The 24,063-nt window shown below is 41.8% G+C and overlaps 1 protein-coding gene across 2 annotated transcripts in view; it reads left to right on the top strand.

Annotated features, from left to right (window-relative positions):
- Nucleotides 1-23,636, top strand: part of KIF15 (kinesin family member 15) — a 65,784-nt gene extending 42,148 nt beyond the window's left edge. The window contains exons 24-35 of one of the 2 annotated variants that reach the window (XM_066351122.1): nt 297-383; nt 975-1,079; nt 1,809-1,931; nt 2,429-2,575; nt 3,046-3,147; nt 3,440-3,604; nt 7,047-7,156; nt 19,126-19,198; nt 19,711-19,748; nt 21,788-21,953; nt 22,203-22,334; nt 23,189-23,636. In XM_066351122.1, the coding sequence (XP_066207219.1) occupies nt 297-383; nt 975-1,079; nt 1,809-1,931; nt 2,429-2,575; nt 3,046-3,147; nt 3,440-3,604; nt 7,047-7,156; nt 19,126-19,198; nt 19,711-19,748; nt 21,788-21,953; nt 22,203-22,334; nt 23,189-23,245 (1,305 nt within the window). In that variant the 3' untranslated portion in view covers nt 23,246-23,636. Of the gene's footprint in view, nt 1-296; nt 384-974; nt 1,080-1,808; nt 1,932-2,428; nt 2,576-3,045; nt 3,148-3,439; nt 3,605-7,046; nt 7,157-19,125; nt 19,199-19,710; nt 19,749-21,787; nt 21,954-22,202; nt 22,375-23,188 lie in introns of both variants that reach the window. The other variant, XM_066351123.1, reaches the window with a different exon arrangement.
- The last annotated feature ends 427 nt before the right edge of the window (nt 23,637-24,063 follow it).

The raw sequence follows: 24,063 nt of genomic DNA, 5'->3' as shown, positions 1-24,063 counted from the left end.
ATTATAACAAGTGTCCCAGCTTTTATATGTTGAGGGTTGGTCATAAAAAGATGGAGGATTTGGTTGCTTGTATTATTTTTCAGCTCTGTTTTTCTAACTCCCACATGGCCATTATCATAATTTTTTGGTGGCCTCCTGATAGAGTCCACAAAATCATTGTCTTTTAACCCAACTTACTGTTTTCAGGTTTAACTCTGGGTGTATACTGTATAATATGAAAAGCAAATTTCAACTTAAAAAAAACACATAGTTAACTTTGTGATTTTTCTAAGAATATTTATTTATTTTTCTCATAGATGGCAAAAGTACAGAAACTCGAAGAGAGTTTGTGTGCTACCGAAAAAGTCATCAGTTGTCTGGAGAAGTCTAGAGATGCTGACAAGGTAGAGAGCAGTTAAAGCAGCATTCCTCTATTTTCTTTGTATTTTCTCTATTTTCTTTGTAAGTGTCGGTTTAATGTTGCAGTCACCTGCTCTCGGGGTGACTGACAGCTAGTGTTTTTTATGCACCTGTATCTTGTTTACCTTCTAAGGCTGCTAGTTAATTTTCCATGTAACTTTAAGTGCAGACTGTTCCATATTGCTGGATGGCAGTGTTTCTAAAACACATCCTGCCCCTTCTAACTAGGTTGCTGTTGGTGTGGCCCTTTCTTATTGACTCTTAAGTCCCATGATACAAATTCTCAAATCTCTGGTGTTGACTTCAGCTAGAATAATAAACATAGTATGTATATCCAAGGATAAAATTAGGTGTAAATCCCTTACATATCAAGCTGTTATAAAACCGAGGCAAATGATTAAGTAAAATGGTATAAAGCCATTACAATATAAATCAAAAACATTAAGAAGGTCATGTAACATAAATTTTGCCTAGATGAAACTGACATGTGGTCATTAGGAAAGATAAACTGTCATTCTAAATGGTCTCCTCTTTAATGTCACTGGGTGTGAAGATAGTGTTTCTGTCCTTGTCAGGAAGTTGTAGCTGACCTCATGAGCCAGATCCAGCAGCTGAGAACATCAGTCCGTGAGAAGACAGAATCCATAGACACCCTGAAGCAAGAACTGAAGGACATCGATGTAAGTTCTGTCACCAACAAGTATTCAAGTTGAACATGAGACACGCTTCATAGACTCCTCAACAGGTTAACAAATGCTCCGCCAGAAAAGAGATTCTGTGGTCAGACAGATTTGGAAATCCTAGTTACAGATCACCGGGGTCTGTGTTTGTAAACCCACGGAACCTTGACTGTGCTCACGTGCCGTGCCAGTGGTCTGAGTTACATGGCGGTTTTCCTCCTTCCCTGAGGCAAGGGGAGGGTTCTGGTCAGTGTCCCCACTGCTCTGTTCCCAGCGGAGCTTGCTGCCATCCACCTTCATTGCTGACAGCAGTCTCCTGAGAAAGATGAGAAAACCAACAGTTTTCACTGATACCTGTAGGACTGTTTTACTCCTTTTTGCCATCATGCATTTATTCTTCAGCTCCTTAATTCAACAGTTAGCTACTGCATTAATTTGTGTTAATCTGGTTATCACCTTGAAACTCAGACTCATTCTTAAGTTATTTTAACCTAAAAATACAGATAATAGCCCTGGCCGGTGGTTTAGTTGGTTAGAGCATCCTCCCGAAGCACAGAGGTGGCTGGTTTGATCCCCAGTCAGGATACATACAGGGACAGATCGATGTTCCCGTCTCTGTCTGTTTCCCTTCCTCTCTTGCTAAAATCAATCAATTCAAAATTAATTAAAAATGTAAAAATACAGATAATAAAGCAGAAAACTCTTGTCTCCTAACTTTTTCTTCCGCAGTGTAAATACAACTCTGCTCTAGCTGAAAAAGAAGAGAGCAAAGCGTTGATTAAGAGACAGGAAGTGGAGATTCTGGATCTGGAAAAAACCCTCAGGCTGCGAAAGCTCTCCGAAGACCTAGAGGTCAGTGTGAACAGATCACGACTCTCGTTTTGCTTTATTACTTATCAGTGTGTATATATGTGTAATGAGGTGGATAAAGAGAGTTTTTTAAAGGAATGTCATAATTAGATCCATTTTCCCCAGGGTTATTAGGCATTAATAGATAAGGGTAACATTGTTATATTTCATCTAGTTGACTTATTTTCATGCATTTGTGCTAACAGCACGGTAAGTTCCTGTAACTGACCCCGGGGGAGAGGGAAGGGAGGAGACTAGAGTGCAATTAACCCTCAGCTGGGATACCTATATGAATTTACTGTAATATTTATCTCTGGGCCTATTTACTAATATTAACCGCTTGGTTTATCTTGGAATGGATTGCCACACAAGCAAAAAAAAAAAATGTTTTCCCTTAAATCTTTTTATCCTTTTAAAAACCGCTTATAATAATGATTTGCAAATCCTGATGGGAGAACCAGAATTAAGAAATTCTGTCGTTGTGGGGATTGCCCTTGCAGAGGGACATGCTCTGTGAGGACCTGGCTCACGTTACTGAGCAGCTGAACTTGCTCACCGAGGCCTCAAGAAAGCACTCGGGGCTCCTGCAGTCTGCCCAGGAAGAGCTGACCCGGAAGGAGACCCTCATCCGGGAGCTTCAGCTCGAGGTAAGCTGAGGGGGGGGGGGGGGGGCTGCCCCGGGGGCTTCCCGCCCACCACCAATCCTTGGCATGTGCCAGCAAGTTCTAACTGCTGTGAAAGGCGATGGCTGATTTTCACCCTTTTTGGCTGCTGCTGTTATATATTTTGTATTTTTCCTCAAGTGTCCCTTTCATCATTTGTGAAGCTTAAAAACAAAGTATAATTAAATTTGTGAAAGAAAGGGAGAAGGAAGGTTGTAATTGGAGCTAAGGTATACAGACATGAGTGGCAGTCCCAGATTTTATAATTTATTACTATAAAAGTTGCTGTGGGTTTGTTGTTTGTTTTCATATGTTACGGCTTTTTACATTATTAAATCCCCCCCAAATGTTAACAGCCTGTTTCCACATACCTAGGGAAGATCGGCTGTTCTAACTGGACCATGGGTCCCATATTCTTTTCTAACTTGTCACTTCACATCTGTTGATTTTCCCAGTTAAACCAAAAGAAAGAGGAAGTAGAACAGAAAAAGAATGAATATAACTTCAAAATGAGGCAACTAGAACACGTGATGGATTCGGCTGCAGAGTATCCCCAGGTACTTTTCAGAGAAAGAGTGTGTTTCAGGAGGAATAAAGCTTTTTGAGTGATAAAAGTTTGGAAATTGCTAAGACCATACCTTTGCCTTTTTATAGAAAAATATTTTCACTAACACCTTTTCTTCTTTTTACTTGAGAAAAAGGTTCTGGTGTTTTATATTTTATTTGGACGAAATTTAGAATGACAAGCTAAATACCCCGAGTATTTTCTATATGCTTGGCATAAACATTTAAAATGAATTTATAGCATCACTTAATCAGGTACCTGGATGAAATTTGATTTTATTTTAGAGCCCCCAAACACCACCTCACTTTCAAACACATTTGGCAAAACTCCTGGAAACACAAGAACAAGAGATAGAAGTCGGACGGGCCTCCACGATTTCTCTGCAACACCTTGTAACAAAGCTAAACGAAGACAGAGAAATCAAAAACGCCGAAATCCTCAGAATGAAGGTAACTGGGTACTTGTTTCCAATAAATTTAATGTTTTAAAATAAGTAGTATCTCCCATGGTTACCGAGGATACATAACTGAAAAGGCCCAGAATACAGGTAGACAGAAAAGTCTTGTGCTCCCCCCGACCCCGGCTACTTGCCTGCTGTTCGGGAGGCTGCTGGTGCAGCCGGTTCCTGTCTGTTCTAGAGCTTCTCCGGCGTCTGTAACCCGGCTGAGCGCTGTCTTCTTACCCCTCTGCTTTTATACGGTGCTGCCATCGTATAGACTGCACCAACCACGCCAACGCAGCGCATCTCACTTTTAGACCATTGCTGTTTTAATGTCTACAGCTTATTATTACATCGTTGTTTTAAGTTTGTATAGTTCTTATTTAGGATTGAGATTGAGTACCTTGTATTTTTTTGTTTCTATGAACTAACTCTATCCCATTTCTCGATTGTTGAACTTTTTCTTTTTTCTTTTTGTATTTATATATTTTTTTATATTTTCTTGAACTTAGAAGTGGGGAGGCAGTCAGACAGACTGCCGCATGCCCTGACCAGGATCCACCTGGCATCCCCACTAGGGGGCGATGCTCCATTGCAACCAGAGCCAATCTGGCACCTGAGGTAGAGGCCATGGGGCCATCCTCAGCACCTGGGCCAACTTGGCTGACATGGAGCCTTGGCTGAGGGAGGGGAAGAAAGAGAGAGAAAGGAGAGAGGGAAGAGTGGAGAAGCAGATGAGTGCTTCTCCTGTGTCCTGAACAGGAATCAAACCCAGGAAATCTACACACCAGACCAATGTTCTACCACTGAGCCTACCAGCCTGGGCCTTTCAGTTACTTTACTCACATTATCTTCTTTCAAAACTTATTCAAATCAACAAGAGGATCCAACAGGTTTTACAGATAGAATAAGAGCAAAAATTACCAGTAGCTTTCCTTTACACCAACAATAACAAATTAAATAATGAAATAGAGAAAAACCCCAGTTATAATAGTAATATAAACAATAGAATGTCTGGGAATAAATCCAACAAGGATGTATAAAACCTATATGTAGAAAAGCATAAAGCTTCACTGAAATGTTTAGAAGATGTGAATTAATGAGACTACAGACTATTTCTTGGATTGTAAGCCTTAGTATAAAAGACATGTTTGTTTTTAATGAATTAATCTGTAAGTTTTACATAAACTCCAGCAAAACCCCAACAGGCTATGTCTTGGAAGTTCATAAGCTGATTTTAAAATTTCCATCTGCAATGGAAAATGAATAACAATAGTGAAGACATATCTTTGAAAAAGAAAATCAATGAAGCATCTCAAATACTGAAAAATAGTGTGAAGCTTTAGTAAAAATATGGTAATGGTCCAGAAATGAACTAATTCATGGAACAGAAAAAAATTCACAGATGAGAATTCTGTATAGGAGAATGGCAGCATGTTTAGTTTAGTGAGGTAGGTATGAACCACTCAGTACACATGGTTAAGACAATTTGCTATTCATTTCAAGTGAAATAGGTTTTATAGATTGTCATAACTATTATATTTCAGGCGGATTAGGAACAATTCTTAGATATACAGAAGCTATGAATTAGAATGTTTACAGCTTTGGGAGTAAACAGCATTGTTAAGATAGTAAAGTATTAAAATTTTCTCACACTAACAAACTACAGTACAATAAAAGACATAATAAAGAAAATTAAATTGCATGTTATTGACCTAAAAAAAATGCTTTACAACATATATAACAACAAATTAATATAACATTATATAAAAAATTACCAACCCAAGAAAAAAAGTCAACACAGCCCAATTAAAAATGAGAAAACTAAGACCAAACAATTCACTGAGAAGGCAACGGAAATGGCCAATAAATATGTGACAATGCTCGATTTCAACAGTAATAGGGAAAATAAAAATTAAAACAATAGAATATCAGTCTTAACACATTAAATTATTTAAATGTTATTTATTGGTAAGGCAGAACTGCACATTCATACATTTTTTTGTTGGGAGTGAATATTGAGAGCTTTGGAAGTCTATTTGGTATATTGTAGACAGTAGTTTTTGTCTGATAGTTTAAAATACTTTTGTTTGCCATTGTTTCCAATTTCCTTCTAGTGTTTTCTCCCCATGGAGTAGGGGGTATGGTGTTTGTGTGAGGGGACAGTGTGTTTATTGTGGCATTGAGGGGTGGGAGGTGTGGGGGGGGGCAGTGCTCAGGAGGGTACTACGCTCATGCTCATAGCCTGGAAGGTCATTGCTGTACAGGATGTTTCTATGGAGGAACAGAATTAGCTTACAGATGCCAAGGAGAGGAAAGTATATGAAGACAGTATCGCTCTTCTGCTTTGGCTTTCGGGGGAGGTCGTTCCTGGCCTTTTTATATAGGGCAGCTCACAGTATGCTGCTATCTCAGGAATGTGACTGTTACCCAGATTGACAGGATCTTGGGCCTCTGAATAATTTGGGTCAGGTTAAAAGAAATCAGATAAGAGACAGGTAAAAAGAAATCTAACAATATACTCTTTAGCCCTGGCCTGGGAGCTCATTTGCTTAAAGCAGGGTTAGTCAACCTTTTTATACGTACCTCCCACTTTTGTATCTCTTGTTAGTAGTAAAATTTTCTAATTGTCCACCAGTTTCACAGTAGTGGTGATTTATAAAGTAGAGAAGTAACTTTACTTTATAAAATTTATAGAGCATAGTTATAGCAAGTTAAAGCATATAATATAAATAATAATTACCAAGTACTTTATGTCGGATTTTCAGTGTTTGGCAGAATTAAATCTATCTTTTTGTTTATACTTTGGTTGCTCTGCTACCGCCCATCATGAAAGCTGGAACTCCCACTAGTGGGCGGTAGGGACCAGGTTGATTACCACTGGCTTAAAGCTTTGTCCCAATATGTCAAAGTTGCATGTTTATCCCCAGTCAGGGCACATAAAAGAATCAACCAATGAATGCATAATTAAGTTGAACAACAAATCAATGTTTTTCTCTCTCCTTTCTGCATCCCTCACTTCTCTTTTTAAAATCATTTAAAAAAAATTTTTTTAAAGGATACTCCTTGCAGGCAAGTATATTTCTTCTAGATGGATATGCTCGTGCTTTACAGTTAAAATCCGATTAAGTTTTAAGTTAGAATCTATTAAATAGAATTAAATAGAACATTTACCAAGGTAGAGACTATCATCTTTTCTCATAAAGAAATTTTAATGAGTCCTTTGATACTGATCAGAGATTGTGTTTAAGACATTGGATATGCGACTGAATCACAGTTCCAGGCCCCCAAGAGCTGGTCACTGTCAGTGTTTTACCCAGCATCATTCAGTGCAGTGTTCTGTGCATCAGAGAAGGTTAGAAGAGAAATCCTGTCTCGGTCATGGTCTTGGTGAGCAAAATAATGCCTACTATCAATGTGTTTTCTGACACACCCTGATTTTGTGTTATTAGGAGCAGTTGAGTGAAATGGAAAACCTCCGCCTGGAAGCGGAGCAGTTGAGAGAGAAAAACTGGCTCCTGCACAGTCAGCTGGATGATATTCAAAGACAGAAGGACGACAGGTGAGGAAGCCCCCAGCTCTGCGGGTTCAGTCTTGGCCTGCCTGGGAGTCAGTTCCTGAGGTTGGAGCACACACTGGTTTCCCATCAGTTGCTCTTTGCTGTTGTTTGTTTTAAATAATTTTTAATTTTTCAGTTACATTGATGTACAATAGTATATTAGTTTCAGGTGTACACCCAGTGATTAGACATTATATAACTTAGTAAGTGGTCATCTGGATAAATCTCCTACCCATCTGATACCATGCATAGGTATTAGAATATTATTGACTCTATTCTCTATGCTGGACTTGACATCCCCATGACTAGTCTGCAACTGCCAGTTTGTACTTCTTCATCCCTTCCCCTTTTCCACCCATCCTCTAACCCCCTCTGCGGCGATCCAGCGCAGCTAGTAATTCCAGGTCTTGAGTGAGAATGATGCGGAATGAAGAAAGTAAACTTAAAGAGAAAAAGGATGGGATCGGGAGGCCTCTGAAATGCCTTTAGCTTGCCAGAGCAAAACAGCCCCTGTTGCTTTATTATATAGCCATATGCAAATAAGGAAGTCTCTTATGCAAAGTCACACATCTCCAAAGCAAATCAAGAATTCTCCCAAGTGCCGAAACCCTCCTACCTGCATAACTGAAATCAACCAACATCAGAACAAACAAGGGGTGAGAGGAAGGGCATGTAAATTGCTTTTAGCAACTTAAGCAAGCGAGGTGGGGGATTGGGATGAGTTCATCTACTCCAGCATCAATGCCAATATGCTGGAGTGGGGGTGAGAACTTAGCCTTTAGCTAAGCCTGGAACAACAAGAGCTTTGCTACTTGTAGTCTCCCACACCCCTCTCATCTGACAGCCCTCAAAATGTTCTCTGTATCTATGAATCTGTTTCTGTTCTTCTTTATTTTATTTTTAGATTCAATTGTTGATATATATTTATTGCTGTTTTATTGTTTGTATGTTTTACCTTTTCCCCCCCTTGCTTTTGAATCACGTCTGATAAAGGTATTGTTGTTTCTCAAGTGGAAGAATAAGGCATCTATAATCTTGCCTATTTCAGTAGACTGCACTGTTCTAGAGCTATTAACATGAATTCTAGACATGTGAAATACTTGAAACAAACTGTCTACTTCTATTTAATCAAAAAAATGGGGCTTTGGCTGGGTAGCTCAGTTTGTTGGAGCGTGCTCCTGATTCGCAAATGTTACAGGTTCAATCCCCAGTCAGAGCACATACAGGAACACATTAAAGTTTCTCTCTCACTCTTTCCCTCCCTCCCTCTCTCTCTCTCTCTTCCCCACTCCCTTTTGCCCTCCCCTTCCTCTCTCACTAAAATCAAATAAAAAATTAAAGAGTATAGCACAATCAATTATAGTACATAATATTTGATAACATGGTACATAATATGTGATATAATATAGTACATAATACTTGATAACAAATAACTGTCAGTAGTGTTATTTTAGAATATTTAATGAAACAACATGCCGTGTCATTGGCAGCAGGCTCATACATCCATGTTTACCATTTCTCTTGATTGCATTTCATCCTGTGTTGTTTAGGGCAGCAATATACTATACAGGCTAGTAGCATTAGGCCATGTCATCTAATCTAGGTGTGCAGTTGTCTGTACCACCTTGGCTTGTGTAAGATTGCTCTGTGATGTTCACAGAGTGACAAAAGCACCTAACGACACATTTCTCAGAATATGTCCCCTTAGTTAAGCAACGCGTGCTTTCCTAAACGGTCTTAAGGTGTCATTGCGCATCAGACGCTCCTTTCTGCAGGGACCTCTTTTAGGGGTTCCGCTGCGCTGAGGGAGATTCCAGTGCAGGGCGGCCCCAGTGCACCGCGTCCCTACGTCCCTCATGTCAAAGAGAAACATTGTACTCGCTGCACCGTCTTTTATCAAGAGTTAGTTTGGAGATTCCAAGATGGCCACAGAGTAGGCAGACGTTACAATAGCCACTTCCCAGGACCAGATTGGATTACAACTTAATTTAAGAACAACCATCATGAAAAACCAACTTCAGATGAAACAAAGAGGACTCCTCTATAACCAAGAATCACAGGAAAAGCCACACCGAGTCTGGTATGAAGTGCGGAGACATGGTGGGGCTAACTTGCTCCCAGGAGAGAGGGGTGGCAGAGTGCTCAGAAGGGCTTTCACTACGGGGAAAGAGACCCTGAGAGGTGGGGGACCGCAGCCCCAGGTCCGTAGCCCCTGCCTGGAGCCCCAGTAACTGGAAGGTGCAAACAGACAACATTGAGTGGTGAAAAGAGCAGGGGTTCTGTCTGGGGGGTGGAGGGGAGACAGATTTCGGAGAGGCAGATTCAGACTTAAAGGGCCCATGCAGAAAATCTCACCCGAGTCCACTTTCCTGGGGCTCTGGGGGCGAGATTGCTAATAGGACTGGAGTTGTATGAGGAAAGTATAAAGTTGGAGGAATAGGGAGAGACACGGTGATGGGAACACGTGCTTTGCATCATTCTCCAGGGCTAAAGTGGACATATACAGGGGATGAGTGGTCCCTTTGTCCCGCACCAGTCTGGGGAAAGGCTTGTTCAGAAAGGTGAAGCAGGGGGCAGGTCAGAGACTCAGGTTTCCGGTGAGACCCAAGCTACACCTCCTCCATCCAGTGCTGAGAACTCGACCTGTTCCTGGAGACCCCAGCAGGCAGGCACCACTTCTGAAACACCTCTGGAACTCAGGCCACACCCACCGCCCTCCTGTGGCAATACTACTAAGATGTAAAAAAAACAAAGTCTGGATAGTGTGACAACTGGGACCAAAGAGCAAGCCACGCCAACTGCCCCCCATTAATCCCTGGAGTTCCCTGCAGGGCCCAGCAAGTAGCCAGCAATTAGAGGCAGCAGAGTGAAAATCAGAGGAATTAGGACTTTCCTGATGCTCACCTTGGGCAAAAATAAAATTCGGGTATCCAGCAGAGGCTGAGTGATTAGGCCCTGGAGCATGAGTCACATTCCCTGTACTGAGCTACAGCCCAAGAGACCCCTGAACTAGGGGGTCCCACTCACATCATAGTCTCAACCTCAGCTGCCTAACCCAACAAGTTTGCAATCTGTGCAGGGGTATGTTTGATGAGGCCAGTTGGGCCCACACTACAGTCTTTCAACAGAGGACTCTGGAAAGAAGAGGCAGCTGCAAGAAGAGCTGGAACAGCTGAATAGTGAAAGCAAGTCTTTCAGAGCTTGCAGCTTGTCCGGAGCTGCTGATGGCTCGAAGCAGGAGGAAGCTGATCCTTATAGAAAGGTGGGCCTTCCCACACTACCCAGACACAGAAACCACCCACACAAACAGCAAAAAGAGTAGTAACTGATGACAAGTAGCCCACAGCAAATTACAAACAAGGGATAGTGCCAACCCAAGAACATCAAAAACCAACATAGTTGATAGCTGGAATCAGAAATCTTAAACCCTAGACTCAGCTAGCTATTCAAACAGCACACCCAAAGGAGGAGTTCTATACACAGAAAAAAGTGGGAATACAAAGAAATGCAACCCAAATGAATCAACAAGAGAAATCCCCAGAAAAAGAACTGAATGACATGGAAGTAACCAAATTACCATATGCAAGAATCAAATGACAAATACAATATCAGAAATGAAGACTACACTAGAAGGAATTAACGCAGGCTGGATGTAGCAGAGGATCAAATCAGTGATTTAGAGCAGTGGTCCCCAACCTTTTTTGGGCCACAGACCAGTTGAATGTCAGAAAATACTTTCATGGACCAGCCTTAAGGTGGGATGGATAAATGTATCACATGACCGAGACAAGCGTCAATAGTGAGTCTTAGACGATGTAACAGAGGGAATCTGGTCATTTTTAAAAAATAAAACATCGTTCAGACTCAAATATAAATAAATAATGTAAGTTATTTATTCTTTCTCTGCGGACCGGCACCAAATGGCCCACAGACCAGTACCGGTCCGCGGCCCGGAGTTGGGACCACTGATGTAGAGGACAAGATAAACAAAAGCACGGAAGCAGAGCAGCAAAAGGAAAAGAGGCTCAAAAAATCTGAGGAAACTCTAAGAGAGCTCTGTGACAACACGAAGAGAAACAACATCTGCAACATAGGGGTTACTGAAGGAGAAAAGAAAGAACAAGGGATAGAGAATATGATTGAAGAAATTCTAACTGATAACTTCCCTAAATTAATGAAGGAAAAAGTTACTCAAGTTCAAGAAGCACAGAGTATCCCATTAAAGAGGAACCCAAAGATGCCTACATCAAGACACATCATAATTAAAATACCAAAATTAAGAGATAAAATACTAAAAGCTGCAAGAGAAAAGCGTTCAATTACCTACAGAGGAGCCCCCATAAGGATGACATCTGACTTTTCAACAGAAATACTAAAAGCCAGAAGGGAATGCAAGAATATTCAAAGTAATGCAAAACAAGAGCCTACAACCAAGACTTCTTTATCCAGCAAGAATATTGTTTTAAAATTGAAGAGAAATAAATTGCTTCCCAGTCCAAAAACAAAAAAAATTCTGAAGGCATTCATTACAACCAAACCAGTGTTGCAAGAAATGTTAAGGAGCCTGCTGTAAACAGAGCAATGAAAGAAAAAAAATATCTAGAGAAAGAGGACTGTAGATTTAAAGAATAAAATGGCAATAAGCATCAACATATCAATAACCTTAAATGTACATGGATTAAATGCTCCCAATCAAAAGACATAGGGTAGCTGAATGGATAAGAAAACAGGACCCATTCATATGCTGCCTACAACAGACTCACCTCAAAACAAAAGATACACATAGACTGAGAGTGAAGGAATGGAAAAAAGTATTTCATGCAAATAAAGGGGAAAAAAGGCTGGAGTAGCAATACTTATATCTGACAAAATAGACTTTAAAAACAAAGGCTATAGTAAGGGATACAGAAGATCACAACATGATAAAGGGAGCAATCCAACAGGAAGATATAACCATTATAAATATGCATGTGCCTAATATAGGAGCACCTGAATATAAATAGATTTTGACCGACATAAAGGGCAAGATCAACAGCAATACTATAATAATGGGTTTTTAATAACCCACTAATATCAATGTATAGATCCTCAAGACAAAAAAATTAACAAAGAAACAGCAGCCTTAAATGACACAATAAAGGCCTGACCTGTGGTGGCACAGTGGATAAAGTGTTGACCTGGAATGCTGAGGGCACCGGTTCAAAACCCTGGGCTTGCCTGGTCAAGGCATATATGGGAATTGATGCTTCCTGCTCCTCCCCCCCCCCTCTCACTCTAACTCTGTCTCCTCTCTAAAATGAATAAATAAATAAATAAAATTTTTAAAAAAAGATGCTCTAATTTACTTTAAAAAAAATGACACAATAGATAACTGGATTTAAGATATCTTCAGAACCTTTCAACCTAAAGCAGAAGAATATACATTCTTTTCAAGTGCTCATGGTACAATCTCTAGCGTAGACCACATGTTAGGACACAAAACGAGTCTCAATAAATTTAAGAAGATCGAAATCATTCCAAACATCTTCTCTGATCATAATGGTATGAAATTAGAAATTCACTCCAAAAAGTGAAAAACATACACACTTGGAGACTAAATAGCATGTTATTAAAAAACAAATGGGCTATTAATGAGATCAAGGAAGAAATCAAAAAGTTCCTTGAAACAAATGAAAATGAACATACAGCAACTCAAAATTTATGGGACACAGCTAAAGCAGTCCTGAGAAGGAAGTTCATAGCACTATAGGCATATCTTAAGAAGAACGAAAAAGCTCAAATAAACAACTTAACCCTGCATATAAAAGAACTAGAAAAAGAACAGCAAGTAGCCCTGGCCGGTTGGCTCAGCGGTAGAGCGTCGGCCTAGCGTGCGGAGGACCCGGGTTCGATTTCCGGCCAGGGCACACAGGAGAAGCGCCCATTTGCTTCTCCACCCCTCCGCCGCACTTTCCTCTCTGTCTCTCTCTTCCCCTCCCGCAGCCAAGGCTCCATTGGAGCAAAGATGGCCCGGGCGCTGGGGATGGCTCTGTGGCCTCTGCCCCAGGCGCTAGAGTGGCTCTGGTCGCAATATGGCGACGCCCAGGATGGGCAGAGCATCGCCCCATGGTGGGCGTGCCGGGTGGATCCCGGTCGGGCGCATGCAGGATTCTGTCTGACTGTCTCTCCCTGTTTCCAGCTTCAGAAAAATGAAGAAAAAAAAAAAAAAAGAACAGCAAGTAAAGCCCAGAGGAAGTAGAACGAAGAAAATAAAGATCAGAGCGGAAATAAATATAGAGGCTTAAAAGAAATACAGAAGATGAAACCAAGAACTGGTTCTTTGAAAAGGTAGATTAATGAACTTTTAACGAGACTCACCAAGAAAAAAAGAGAGGACTCAAAATTAGAAATGAGAGTGGAGAAGTAACAACCGACACAGCAGAAATAAAAAGGATTGTAAGAAAATACTATGACGAAGTGTATGCCAAAAAAATTAGACAACCTAGATGAAATGGACAAATTCCTTGAAACATACAATCTTTCAAAAATCAATGTGGAAGAATCAGAAAACCTAAACAGACCAATTACAACAAATGAGATTGAAACAGTTATCAAAAATCCCCCAACAAACAAAAGTTCTGGGCCAGATGGCTTCACAGGTGAATTTTACCAAATATTCAAGTAAGAACTAACTCCTATCCTCAAGCAATTTCAAAAAATTCATGAGGGAAGACTTCTAAGCTCCTTTTAATGAGGCGAGCATAATCCTCATTAAAAACCAGGCAAAGCCCTGGCCGGTTGGCTCAGCGGTAGAGCGTCGGCCTAGCGTGCGGAAGACCCGGGTTTCATTCCCGGCCAGGGCACACAGGAGAAGCGCCCATTTGCTTCTCCACCCCTCTGCCGCGCTTTCCTCTCTGTCTCTCTCTTCCCCTCCCGCAGCCAAGGCTCCATTGGAGCAAAGATGGCCCGGGCGCTGGGGATGGCTCTGTGGCCTCTGCCTCAGGCGCTAGAGTGGCTCTGGTTGCAACATGGTGACGCCCAGGATGGGCAGAGCATCGCCCCCTGGTGGGCAGAGCGTGCCGGGTGGATCCCGGTCGGGCGCATGCGGGAGTCTGTCTGACTGTCTCTCCCTGTTTCCAGCTTCAGAAAAATGAAAAAAAAAAAAAAAAAAAAAAAAAAACCAGGCAAAGACACTAAAAAGAAAGAAATCTATAGGCCAATATCCCTAATGAACTTAGATGCTAAAATTGTCAAAATATTAGCAAACCGGATCCAGCAGTACATTATAAAAATCATATATCATGATCAGGTGGGATTTATTCTGGGAAGGCACGGCTGGTACCATATTCACAAATCAATTAATGTAATTCATCACATAAACAAAAGAAAGGATAAAAGTTACATGATAATATCAATAGATGCAGAAAAATCACTTGATAAAATCCAGCGCCCATTTGTGATCAAAACTCTCAGTAAAGTGAGACTATAGGGAACATACCTCAACATGATAAAGGCCATCTATGACAGACCCACAGCCAACATCATACTCCATGGGCAGAAATTAAAAGCAATCCCCTTAAGATCAGGAACAAGGTAGGGATGCCCTCTTTCACCACTCTTATTCAACATAGTTCTGGAAGTCAGCCATAACAGTTAGACAAGAAGAAATAAAAGGCATCCAAATTGGAAAAGAAGTAACCCTATCATTTGCCGATAACATGATACTGAATGTAGAAAACCCTAAAGTCTCAGTCAAATAAGTACTGGACTTGATAAATGAATTCAGAAAGGTGCCAGGATATAAAATCAGTATTCAGAAGTCAGTAGCATTTTTATACACTAACAATGAACTGTATTAAAGAGAAATTAAGAAAACAATCCCCTTCACTATTGCAACAACAAAAAATAAGGTACCTAAGAGTCAATTTAACCAGGGAAGTTAAAGATCTGTACTCAGGAAATTATAAAACAATGATAAAAGAAATCAAGGAAGATACAAACAAGTGGAAGCATATACTGTGTTCATGGGTAGGAAAAATAAACATTTAAAATGTCTATACTGGCCCTGGCCGGTTTGCTCAGTGGTAGAGCGTTGGCCTGGCATGCAGGAGTCCCGGGTTCGATTTCTAGCCAGGGCACACAAGGGAAGCGCCCATTTGCTTCTCCACCCCTCTCCCTCTCCTTCCTCTCTGCCTCTCTCTTCCCCTCCCGCAGCCAGGGCTCCATTGGAGCAAGGTTGGCCCAGGCACTGAGGACAGCTCTATGGCCTCTGCCTCAGGCGCTGGAATGGCTCTGGTTGCAGCAGAGCAACGCCCCAGATAGGCAGAGCATCTCCCCCTGGTGGGCATGCCGGGTGGATCCCGGTCAGGCACATGCGGGAGTCTGTCTGACTGCCTCCCTGTTTCCAACTGCAGGAAAAAAAAAAAGTAATAATAAAATGTCTATACTACCCAAAGCAATCTATAAATTCAATGCAATACCGATTAAAATACCAATGGCATATTTCAAAGATATAGAACAAATATTCCAAATATTTATACGCAACCAAAAAAAACACAAATAGCCTCAGCAATCTTGAAAAAGAATAAAGTGGGTGGTATTACACTCCCTAATATCAAGTTACACTACAAGGCCATTGTACTCAAAACAGCTTGGTACTGGTGTAAGAACAGGCATATAGATCAATGGAACAGAACAGAGAACCCAGAAATAAACCCACGCCTCTGTGGTCAATTGATACTTGACAGAGGAGGTAAGAGTATACACTGGAGTAAAGACAGTCTCTTTAACAAATGGTGTTGGGAAAATTGGACAGCTACCTGCAAAAAAAATTAAACTAGACCACCAACTTACACCATTCACAGAAATAAACTCAAAATGGATAGAAGACTTAAATGTAAGCTGTGAAGCCATAAACATCTTGGAAGAGAACATAGGCAGTAAGCTCACCGACATCTCTCACAGCAATGTATTCGCTGATTTATGTCCAAGGGCAAGTGAAATAAGGGCCAGGATGAACAAATGGGACTATATCAAACTAAAAAGATTTTGCACAGCTAAAGATAATAAGAACAAAATAAAAAGAAACCACACAATGGGAGAACATGTTCAACAATACATCTGATAAGGGGTTAATAACGAAAATTTATAAAGAAGTTGTAAAACTGAACACCAGGAAGGAAATCCAATCAAAAAATGGGCAAAAGAAATGAATAGGCACTTCTCCAAAGAGGACATACAAATAGCCAATAGACAGATGAAAAAATGTTCAACATCACTAAATATCAGAAGTGCAAATTAAACAAGGTACCACCTCATACCTGTCGGAATGGCGTTCTTTAACAAATCAGCACACAATAAGTGCTGGTGAGGATGTGGAGAAAAGGGAACCCTCCTTCACTGCTGGTGGGAATGCAGACTGGTGCAGCCACTGTGGAAAACTATGAAGTTTCATCAAATTAAAAATGGATCTGTCGTGTGACCCAGCCATCCCACTTTTATGAATATATCCTAAGTGTACCAAATCACTGATTCATAAGAAGATATGCATATCCATGTTTATTGCAGCATTGTTTACAATAGCCAAGATCTGGAAACAGCCCAAGTTTTTAGTCAGTGGACAACTGGATTAAAAAAATATACATATACAAAGTGGAGTAGTACACCGCCATGAAAGAAATGAAATCTTACCTTTTGTGAGAACGGGTGGATCTGGATGGAGACTATTATGCTAAGTGAAATAAGCCAGGCATAGAAAAATATACGACCCCACTCATGAGGAATCTAATGAACAATGTGAAGTAAGGAACGGAATAGAGGCAGAGGCGGGGTCAAAGGGACCAGAGGGAAAGGGGAAGAAAGGATGGGATCAGAGAGGGGAGAGGGATTAGTGAAATGTATACATAACAGACAGGGCAGGACAGCAAATCTGGAGGGAAGTAGGGATGGTCTGGGAGGGGAGGGGACAAAGGGGTATCAAAGGGAACACTGGGGTGCGGGGAGAGGGAGATATATTTGATGGTTCAGTTGAATCTATGCAAGCAATAAACTTTTTAAAAAAAGTTAATTTGAGCATGTGAAACAGTGTTTCCAGATCATTTATAAAACCACGGTTAGAAATACTGTACTTCATAGTCTCATGCTCCTTTTTCAAGAACCATAGAGAACTTTATGAAAGGTTCGGGGCAGAGGAAGCTATAGCCTGCCCCACATCTGCGCCCGATGTGTCTCCACCCTTCTCTGCCAGGGGATCTCTGAGCTGCTGAGCGGGCCACAGCCGGCAGCGGGGCTGAAAGGGCCGAGGAAGACACAGCCGGGAGCCCGGCAGTGCGGCAGGCCCACATCCCCGGCCTCACTAACTTCTAGCTGCAGCTTCCAAACCAGCGCCATTTCAAGGAATTTTGACACCGCAGCAACGTTCGCTGGGGCTGGGGCTGGGGCTGGGGCTGGGGCTGCTGCAGTGGAGGTGGCGGGTCGGGGTTGGAATCCATCCTCTGTTCAGGGAACCTCATCGCTGGTTATGCAGGGACCCATCTCTGAAGCAGCAGCTCTCTTGCGCCACCCTTGCTGAGCCCTGAGCCTCTCTGGCGGATGGTGGCCTTTCTCACCTTCGCGTGTGAAGGAGCTGTCTGCACCTCCCATCGTTCTTTCTTCCGAGTCTTGTCTGCCCTGTGCTCCTCTTCCTGTGCTTCCCCGGGCAGCCCGAGGAGAGTGGCTGGCTCAGGGGTTGACAAGGGAGACAAATACTGTATTAATAAGGGGGAAACTGGGTGTGTCGTCCCAATACACCAAGGTTGTGAGTTTGATCCTGGTCAGTGCACATCTATCAACCAGTGAATGCATAGATGAGTGGAACAATGAATTGATGTTTCTCCCTCCTCCTTCTTTCTCCTGATCAATAAAATGAAATATTTTTTAATTTAAAAAGAATAAGGAAGAAAAACTGTAGTGAGGGTTAAATGTAGCCTACAGCCTGTTTGGTGAAGAGAGCTTTATTGAAGAACAGTCACAGCCTTTCCTTTCAATGTTATTGTACTTTGCATGACGGCTCCAACAGAGGCCACAAGGCTCCCAAAGCCTGCGGTATCTTTTGTCTGGTTCGTGACAGTTCACCCACGTCGATTAGAGCAAACAGAATACATCGTCCCCAGTGATTTCGGGTGGTTTTCTATGAAGGGGTCAGGACCCTTTTGTCTAGGCTGCCAGATTTCATTCAGTGAAAGGAGTTACTGTGTCTTCTGCATTTCTTCAAGAAATGATCTTTTTGCTTGTTTTATACTCATTAGTGAGAGAGATACCTAGAGAGGCTTCTGATGTTCAAGCAGATTCTCCTATGGCGTGTCTCTTTGGTCCAGTGGCTGCTCACGGAAACTCAGTTTATTATCCTGACCTGGTCAGGCTCAGAGGTGGACTCAGATTATCAAACTCACATGTATCACCCAGAATATAATTTTCTTTATATAAGGACTTCTTTCATGCAGAAATTTCTTTGTGTAAAGATTTTTGCCTGGTACTCAGGGAATCCCTTCCTGTCAGTGTCCATGGTAAGCCAGTGTTGTCAGCTGTGAAATCCGACCAAAAGGGGGCACTGAGCTCTGCGGGCCAGGCCAGCCAGGGGAACCTGCCCCCTCCCAACTGATCGCTGTCCCACCAGACCCCTGTGCTGCCCTCCCCCTGGTCCCTTTGGCTCACATTTGATCTTCAGCTGGTACCATTCTTGACTGAGTTTCTGCTTTATTTTACTTTCAATGAAACTTTGATTAGATTTCTCCGCTTTGTCACCTCTCTTTTGTATGGGAGGAATCCTGCGTTTTGAGGGGGCGCCGTATGTCATCCCTGTGTGCAGGTCACATTTGTCAAGTCTGCTAACTGGATTTTATCACCATTGAGTGGCTTTCCTTTGCCCAGTTGGCATTGTTGCATATAATAGATATGAAATTGATACGTGGATGTACTTGACGGTCTTTCCCTGTCCCCCTCCCTAATCTGTGCAGTGAGCAGAACCACCACGACAAGCAGCAGCTGAAGAATGAACAAGAAGAGCTTATGAAAGAAAGACTTGCTAAAGTATGATTTCTTAAAGTATTTTATTTATTGAATTTATTGGGGTGACATTGGTTAATAGCATAGGTTTAAGGTGTACACTTCTGTAATACATCATTTTATAGAAGTGCTTTTATAGTTAGCGTTTAAGGTTATATATTTTAGAAACCATTTAATATTGAAATTTCTGTCTTTTCTGTATTCCTACTGTTTGATATTCGCCGTCAGTATTAGACAGAGCTGAGCATTAAGAGAGAATTTTGTCTTGATGCCTAGATGGTAGTGAGCCGCCGAGCGGCACAGCCACACAGCTGACCATCTGTTTAGAAGCAAGGATCGAGTGCCCGTTTGAGGCCTCAGGGGGCACAGTACATGAAGTCTCAGAAATGGGTTCCCCCTTTCAGTGTGTGTAGCTGGGATTGTAGGAAAGGGTCTGGTATCGTGAGGGAGAGCGGACTGGTTACTTTCTGGGCTTTTCTTTAAGCAATGTTAAGAACTTAAGCCATATTTTTCTTCCTTTTTTTTAAATCCTATAGAATAAGTTGTTAGAAGAAGTGCTGAGAATGAAAGCAGAGTAAGTGCGCTGTTTTGTAATTCAAGTTCTTGTTGCCCTTTTTTCTTTATTCTTCTCTGAGGGAAGAAATGCTCGTTATATCCACAAGGTAAGTGACCGCTTTCCTTCCGAAGTAGTATGTGAACATGATAGATGTTTACAAAATTGTTTTCCTAAATACCACCTGCTAAAAGCGTTTCTCACATGAAGCCATTCTAAAAGTGATCTTAAAGACGTAATTACCAGGAACGGCCGAGCTTCCCTGGAGAAACTGATGGGCTGAGAACGCCGGAGTGACCAGGCTTCCCTTTTCGCTCGCCCCTCTGCCCGAGAGCCTCCGGGCCCTGCGACCTGGCTTAGCACTCGGTTTCTTCTGCTGCTTCCCTTCCCTTCCCTTCTGTAGACATGGTTTACATTGTTCACAACTTTTAATGCTAATTTATGTAATCTTATAAATCGCCTCGTTCCTTGATGAACAAGATATACTGTATTTTTCTAATCACATTCAAAATAAGCTGTGTGGTATTAACAGGTAAATAATACAACATTAGAAAAATATTGTTCTCTCTGAATATCTATTCCTCATCAGGAACAGAGGTCCTGAAACATTTTCACTTGTTATGGCTTCTAAAAGGATTTTGAGCCCTGGCTCGGTCACACAGAATAAAGAAAGCATTGTCCCCATGCAACGAGGTCCCTGGTTCTGTCCCGGGTCAGGGCATGTGTGAAGCAATCAATAAGTGGACAACTAAATGCACCATGAGTTGACATTTCTCTCTCTGTTTCTTCCCCTCTGTCTCCCTCTCTCTTTCTTTCTTTCTCTCTCTCTCTCTCTCTCTCTCTCTCTCTCTCTCTCTCTCTCTCCTTCTATCTCTCTCAATTACCTGACTGATGGTGGCACAGTGGATAGAGTGTTGATCTGGGACACAGGTCCCAGGTTCAAAACCCTGAAGTCACCATCTTGAGCATGGGCTCATCCAGCTTGAACACAGGCTCGCTGGCTTGAGCCCAAGGTTGCTGGAAAAATTTTTATTGATTACTCTGTCATATAAATTAGCAGTGAAAATATACAAATTGAAAGTAATTTGTGTAAGTTTGTTGTATTCTTACGGCTCTAAGAATGTGGTCTATAACACTGGCCTAGAGATTAGTTGGCCATAAGTGGTGGGGTCTCTGTATTACATCATTTAAATAACCAGCATTCTCTTCCATGTGCATTGTAAAACAAAAAGCATTTGTTTCCTTTGAGACGCTGATAGGATTCCGACAGTTTCATAAAATCAGTGAAATTCTATATAATTCTATAGTGGCCTTTTTCCTTATGTTTCTTTTCAATTGATAGTTATATAAAATATATAAATTCTAAATAGCACATCTTTGAAGAAATGACTAGTGTCCCACTGTCTGAGAACCAGATTTTGAAATCAGAAACAATTACGCTTAGGTATAGGGCACTGAAGAAACCATGCTGTTGTCATAATACATAAATTATGTTTGCTCCACTTGGGCTGAATCTAAGTTTCTGTTCTAAATTTTTATAATTTAAAAGGTGGTTTGAGGATTTTGCCAAAATGAGTTTTGGTTGGCTCAGTGGTAGAGCATTGGCCCAGGGTGTGGAAGGCCACCCTTCCTCTCTTTCCCCCCACAGCCATGTTTCAAACGGTTTGAGCAAGTCGGCCATGGGCACTGAGGATGGCTCCATGGCCTTGCTTCAGTTGCTAAAATACCTCAGTTGCCAAGCAACAGAGCAGTGGCCCCAGATGGGCAGAGCATCGCCTGGTACGGGGCTTGTAGGTGGATCCGTGTCAGGATACACGTGGGAGTCTGTCTCTGCTTCCCTGCTTCTCACTTAATTTGAAAAAAGAAAGGAAAGAAAGTCTTGAAACAACCACAAAAAAAAGAGTACATGCAGCCTGGCCATCTCCTGGCTGTCAGAGGGAGGGCCAGTGACTAGCCATACTTTCCAATCAGCACTCTGTGCTCCCTGGAAAAATGTCTAATTTGAGTGCTGTTTTGTAACTGTTTCTTGGAGTGCTGAAAAGGGATCTTTACTGTTGCAGCCTGGAAGCAGCCCAGCATGCCCTCGAGAACAAGGAGGAAGACTACTTCAGAATGACTCAGGAAGTCGAACGGACCAGAACTTTGGAGTCTAAAGCATTCCAAGAAAAGGAACAACTGAGGTCAAAGCTGGAAGAATTATATGAAGAAAAGGAGAGGGCATTCCAGGTGCGTTTGTATTTTTTTTTTTTTACTGTACTTAGGGCGTGTGAAGTAGCAGAAGCAGTAAGAGTAAGACTCGTGTCTGGCGGGTGTGCTATGGCCCCTACTTGGCTGGAGCACACGCAGGAATGTGGGTCACGGAGCTGGGGCCGGCTCGGTCTCTCCCTGTGCTCTCAGAAGGGAGGAAACAGGCTACTTTTTGAAAAGAAAATTAAGAGCAGCTCATTTTCTCCTCCTTGGATTGGTTATCTGCAGGAGATAGAAATGTTGAGGAAGCAGGTGGAGTATCTTGCTGAGGAAAATGGAAAGTTGGTCGGACACCAAAACCCAAATCAGAAGATTCACTATGTGGTGCGGCTGAAGAAGGACAATATCCGCCTCACCGAGGTAAACTCGGAACATTATTCTGAATAGACTCACTCTGCCGGTAAATGATTATTTAAAATTGAATTTAATTATTGAACCTCTTAACTGCTTTCTTCTTTATTTTTTGTGACAGAGTGTCAGAGAGAGGGACAGATAGGGACAAACAGACAGGAAGGGAAAGAGATGAGAAGCATCAGTTCTTCATTGAAGCTCCTTACTGTTCATTGATTGATTTCTCATATGTGCCTGGACCACAGGGCTCCAGCAGAGCGAGTGACCCCTTGCTCAAGGCAGCCATCTTGGGCTCACGCCAGTGACCATGGGGTATGTCTGTGGTCCCGCTCTCAAGCTGATGACCTCGGGGTTTCGAACCTGGGTGCTCCAGGTCTCAGTCTGATGCTCTATCCACTGCGCCACCGCCTGGTCAGGCTTAACTGCTTTCTTTAGGGAACTTCTTGAGTTCAAAACAATTCAGTCACTGCTATTCTAAGGATAATTCAGTTTTCATATGCATCAGGTTTTTGTTTAATGTTAAGTAGTTTACAGATTTAAAAATTATAGTTTTATTATTTTTTAATTGATTGATTTTTAGAGAGGAGAAGAGAAAGAAAAAAATCCATTGATCTGTTGTTCCACTTATTCGTGCATTCATTGGTTGATTCTTGTAAGCGCCCTGACCAGGTGTTAAACCCGCAGCCTTCCACAACCATGGCATATTGGGACAGTGCTCTTACCAACTGAGCTACCTACCTGGCCAATGCTAAAACTTGTGGTTTTAATTTGAAATATAAATTTAATGAATGCCAAGAATAACTCTTCTTGTAAGAACTAGAGCCTAACTTTTTTTTCTCTTTTTTTTTTTTAAAAATTACCAGGAGACAGAAAAGTTGCGTGCTGAAAATCAATATTTAAAAGAAAAGAAGAGTATCTGATGAACATTCTGCATCTGTACCGTCCGAGGCACTTAGCAACCTGCTGTGTGGGGGGCACCACCCATTTCAAGGCGCTCAATCAACTGTGAATACTGGGAAAACCTTTCGCCTTTGAAAAGTAAAAGCCTGTAGCTAAAGTTTACAGTGGACACTGGCCAGGTAGTTTTTTCCTTAGATACTAATATAATCTCCTTTGAGTCTTAGGCCAGAAGCTCTAACAATATTTAGTGGTCCCAAAACATACAGTAAGGTTCATGGCTGCACAGCATGTATACAAAGCAAAGTTGTGAATATAGATTATTTTTGTATTCCTAACTATTCTCATGAGCATTTTTAATGACTGAATAGGGCCATTTTTCAAAATGCAATTAATGTTGTATAAATAAAAAGTTCAAAAACTGATTCACATGGTTCGTAGATTTGTTCATGTAGCATACTTGGCGGGCCCTTTCTCTTTGCGGCACACGGGTCTTCTGTGAACAAAGCCCACAGAAAACCCTGCCCTCAGGGGGCTTCTGTGCATCAGCACCTCACGCCTTTTCGTTGCCAATCACAGTCCATTGTGTGGACGTGCCATGTTTTATTCCCTCGCCTCTGATGGACATTTGAACTGTGCAGTTTGAGGCTGTGATGAATAGTGCTGCTATAAATATTCACGTTTAAGCCTTATATGGACATACATTTCTTACCTTTTGAGTAGAAGATGTAGGAGTGGAATTGCTGGGTCCCATGGTAAGTGTGTTTAACCTTTTAAGACATTTCCTGCTTTACAAACGCTCTGTTTGGCTGCCAGTTCACATTCCTACTGGCAGCGTGTC

Source organism: Saccopteryx leptura, chromosome 10 (assembly GCF_036850995.1).
Source record: "Saccopteryx leptura isolate mSacLep1 chromosome 10, mSacLep1_pri_phased_curated, whole genome shotgun sequence".
Taxonomy (NCBI): Eukaryota; Metazoa; Chordata; class Mammalia; order Chiroptera; family Emballonuridae; genus Saccopteryx; species Saccopteryx leptura.
The sequence above is the reverse complement of the archived record's forward strand: the minus strand, read 5'-3'. Positions and strand labels throughout refer to the sequence as shown.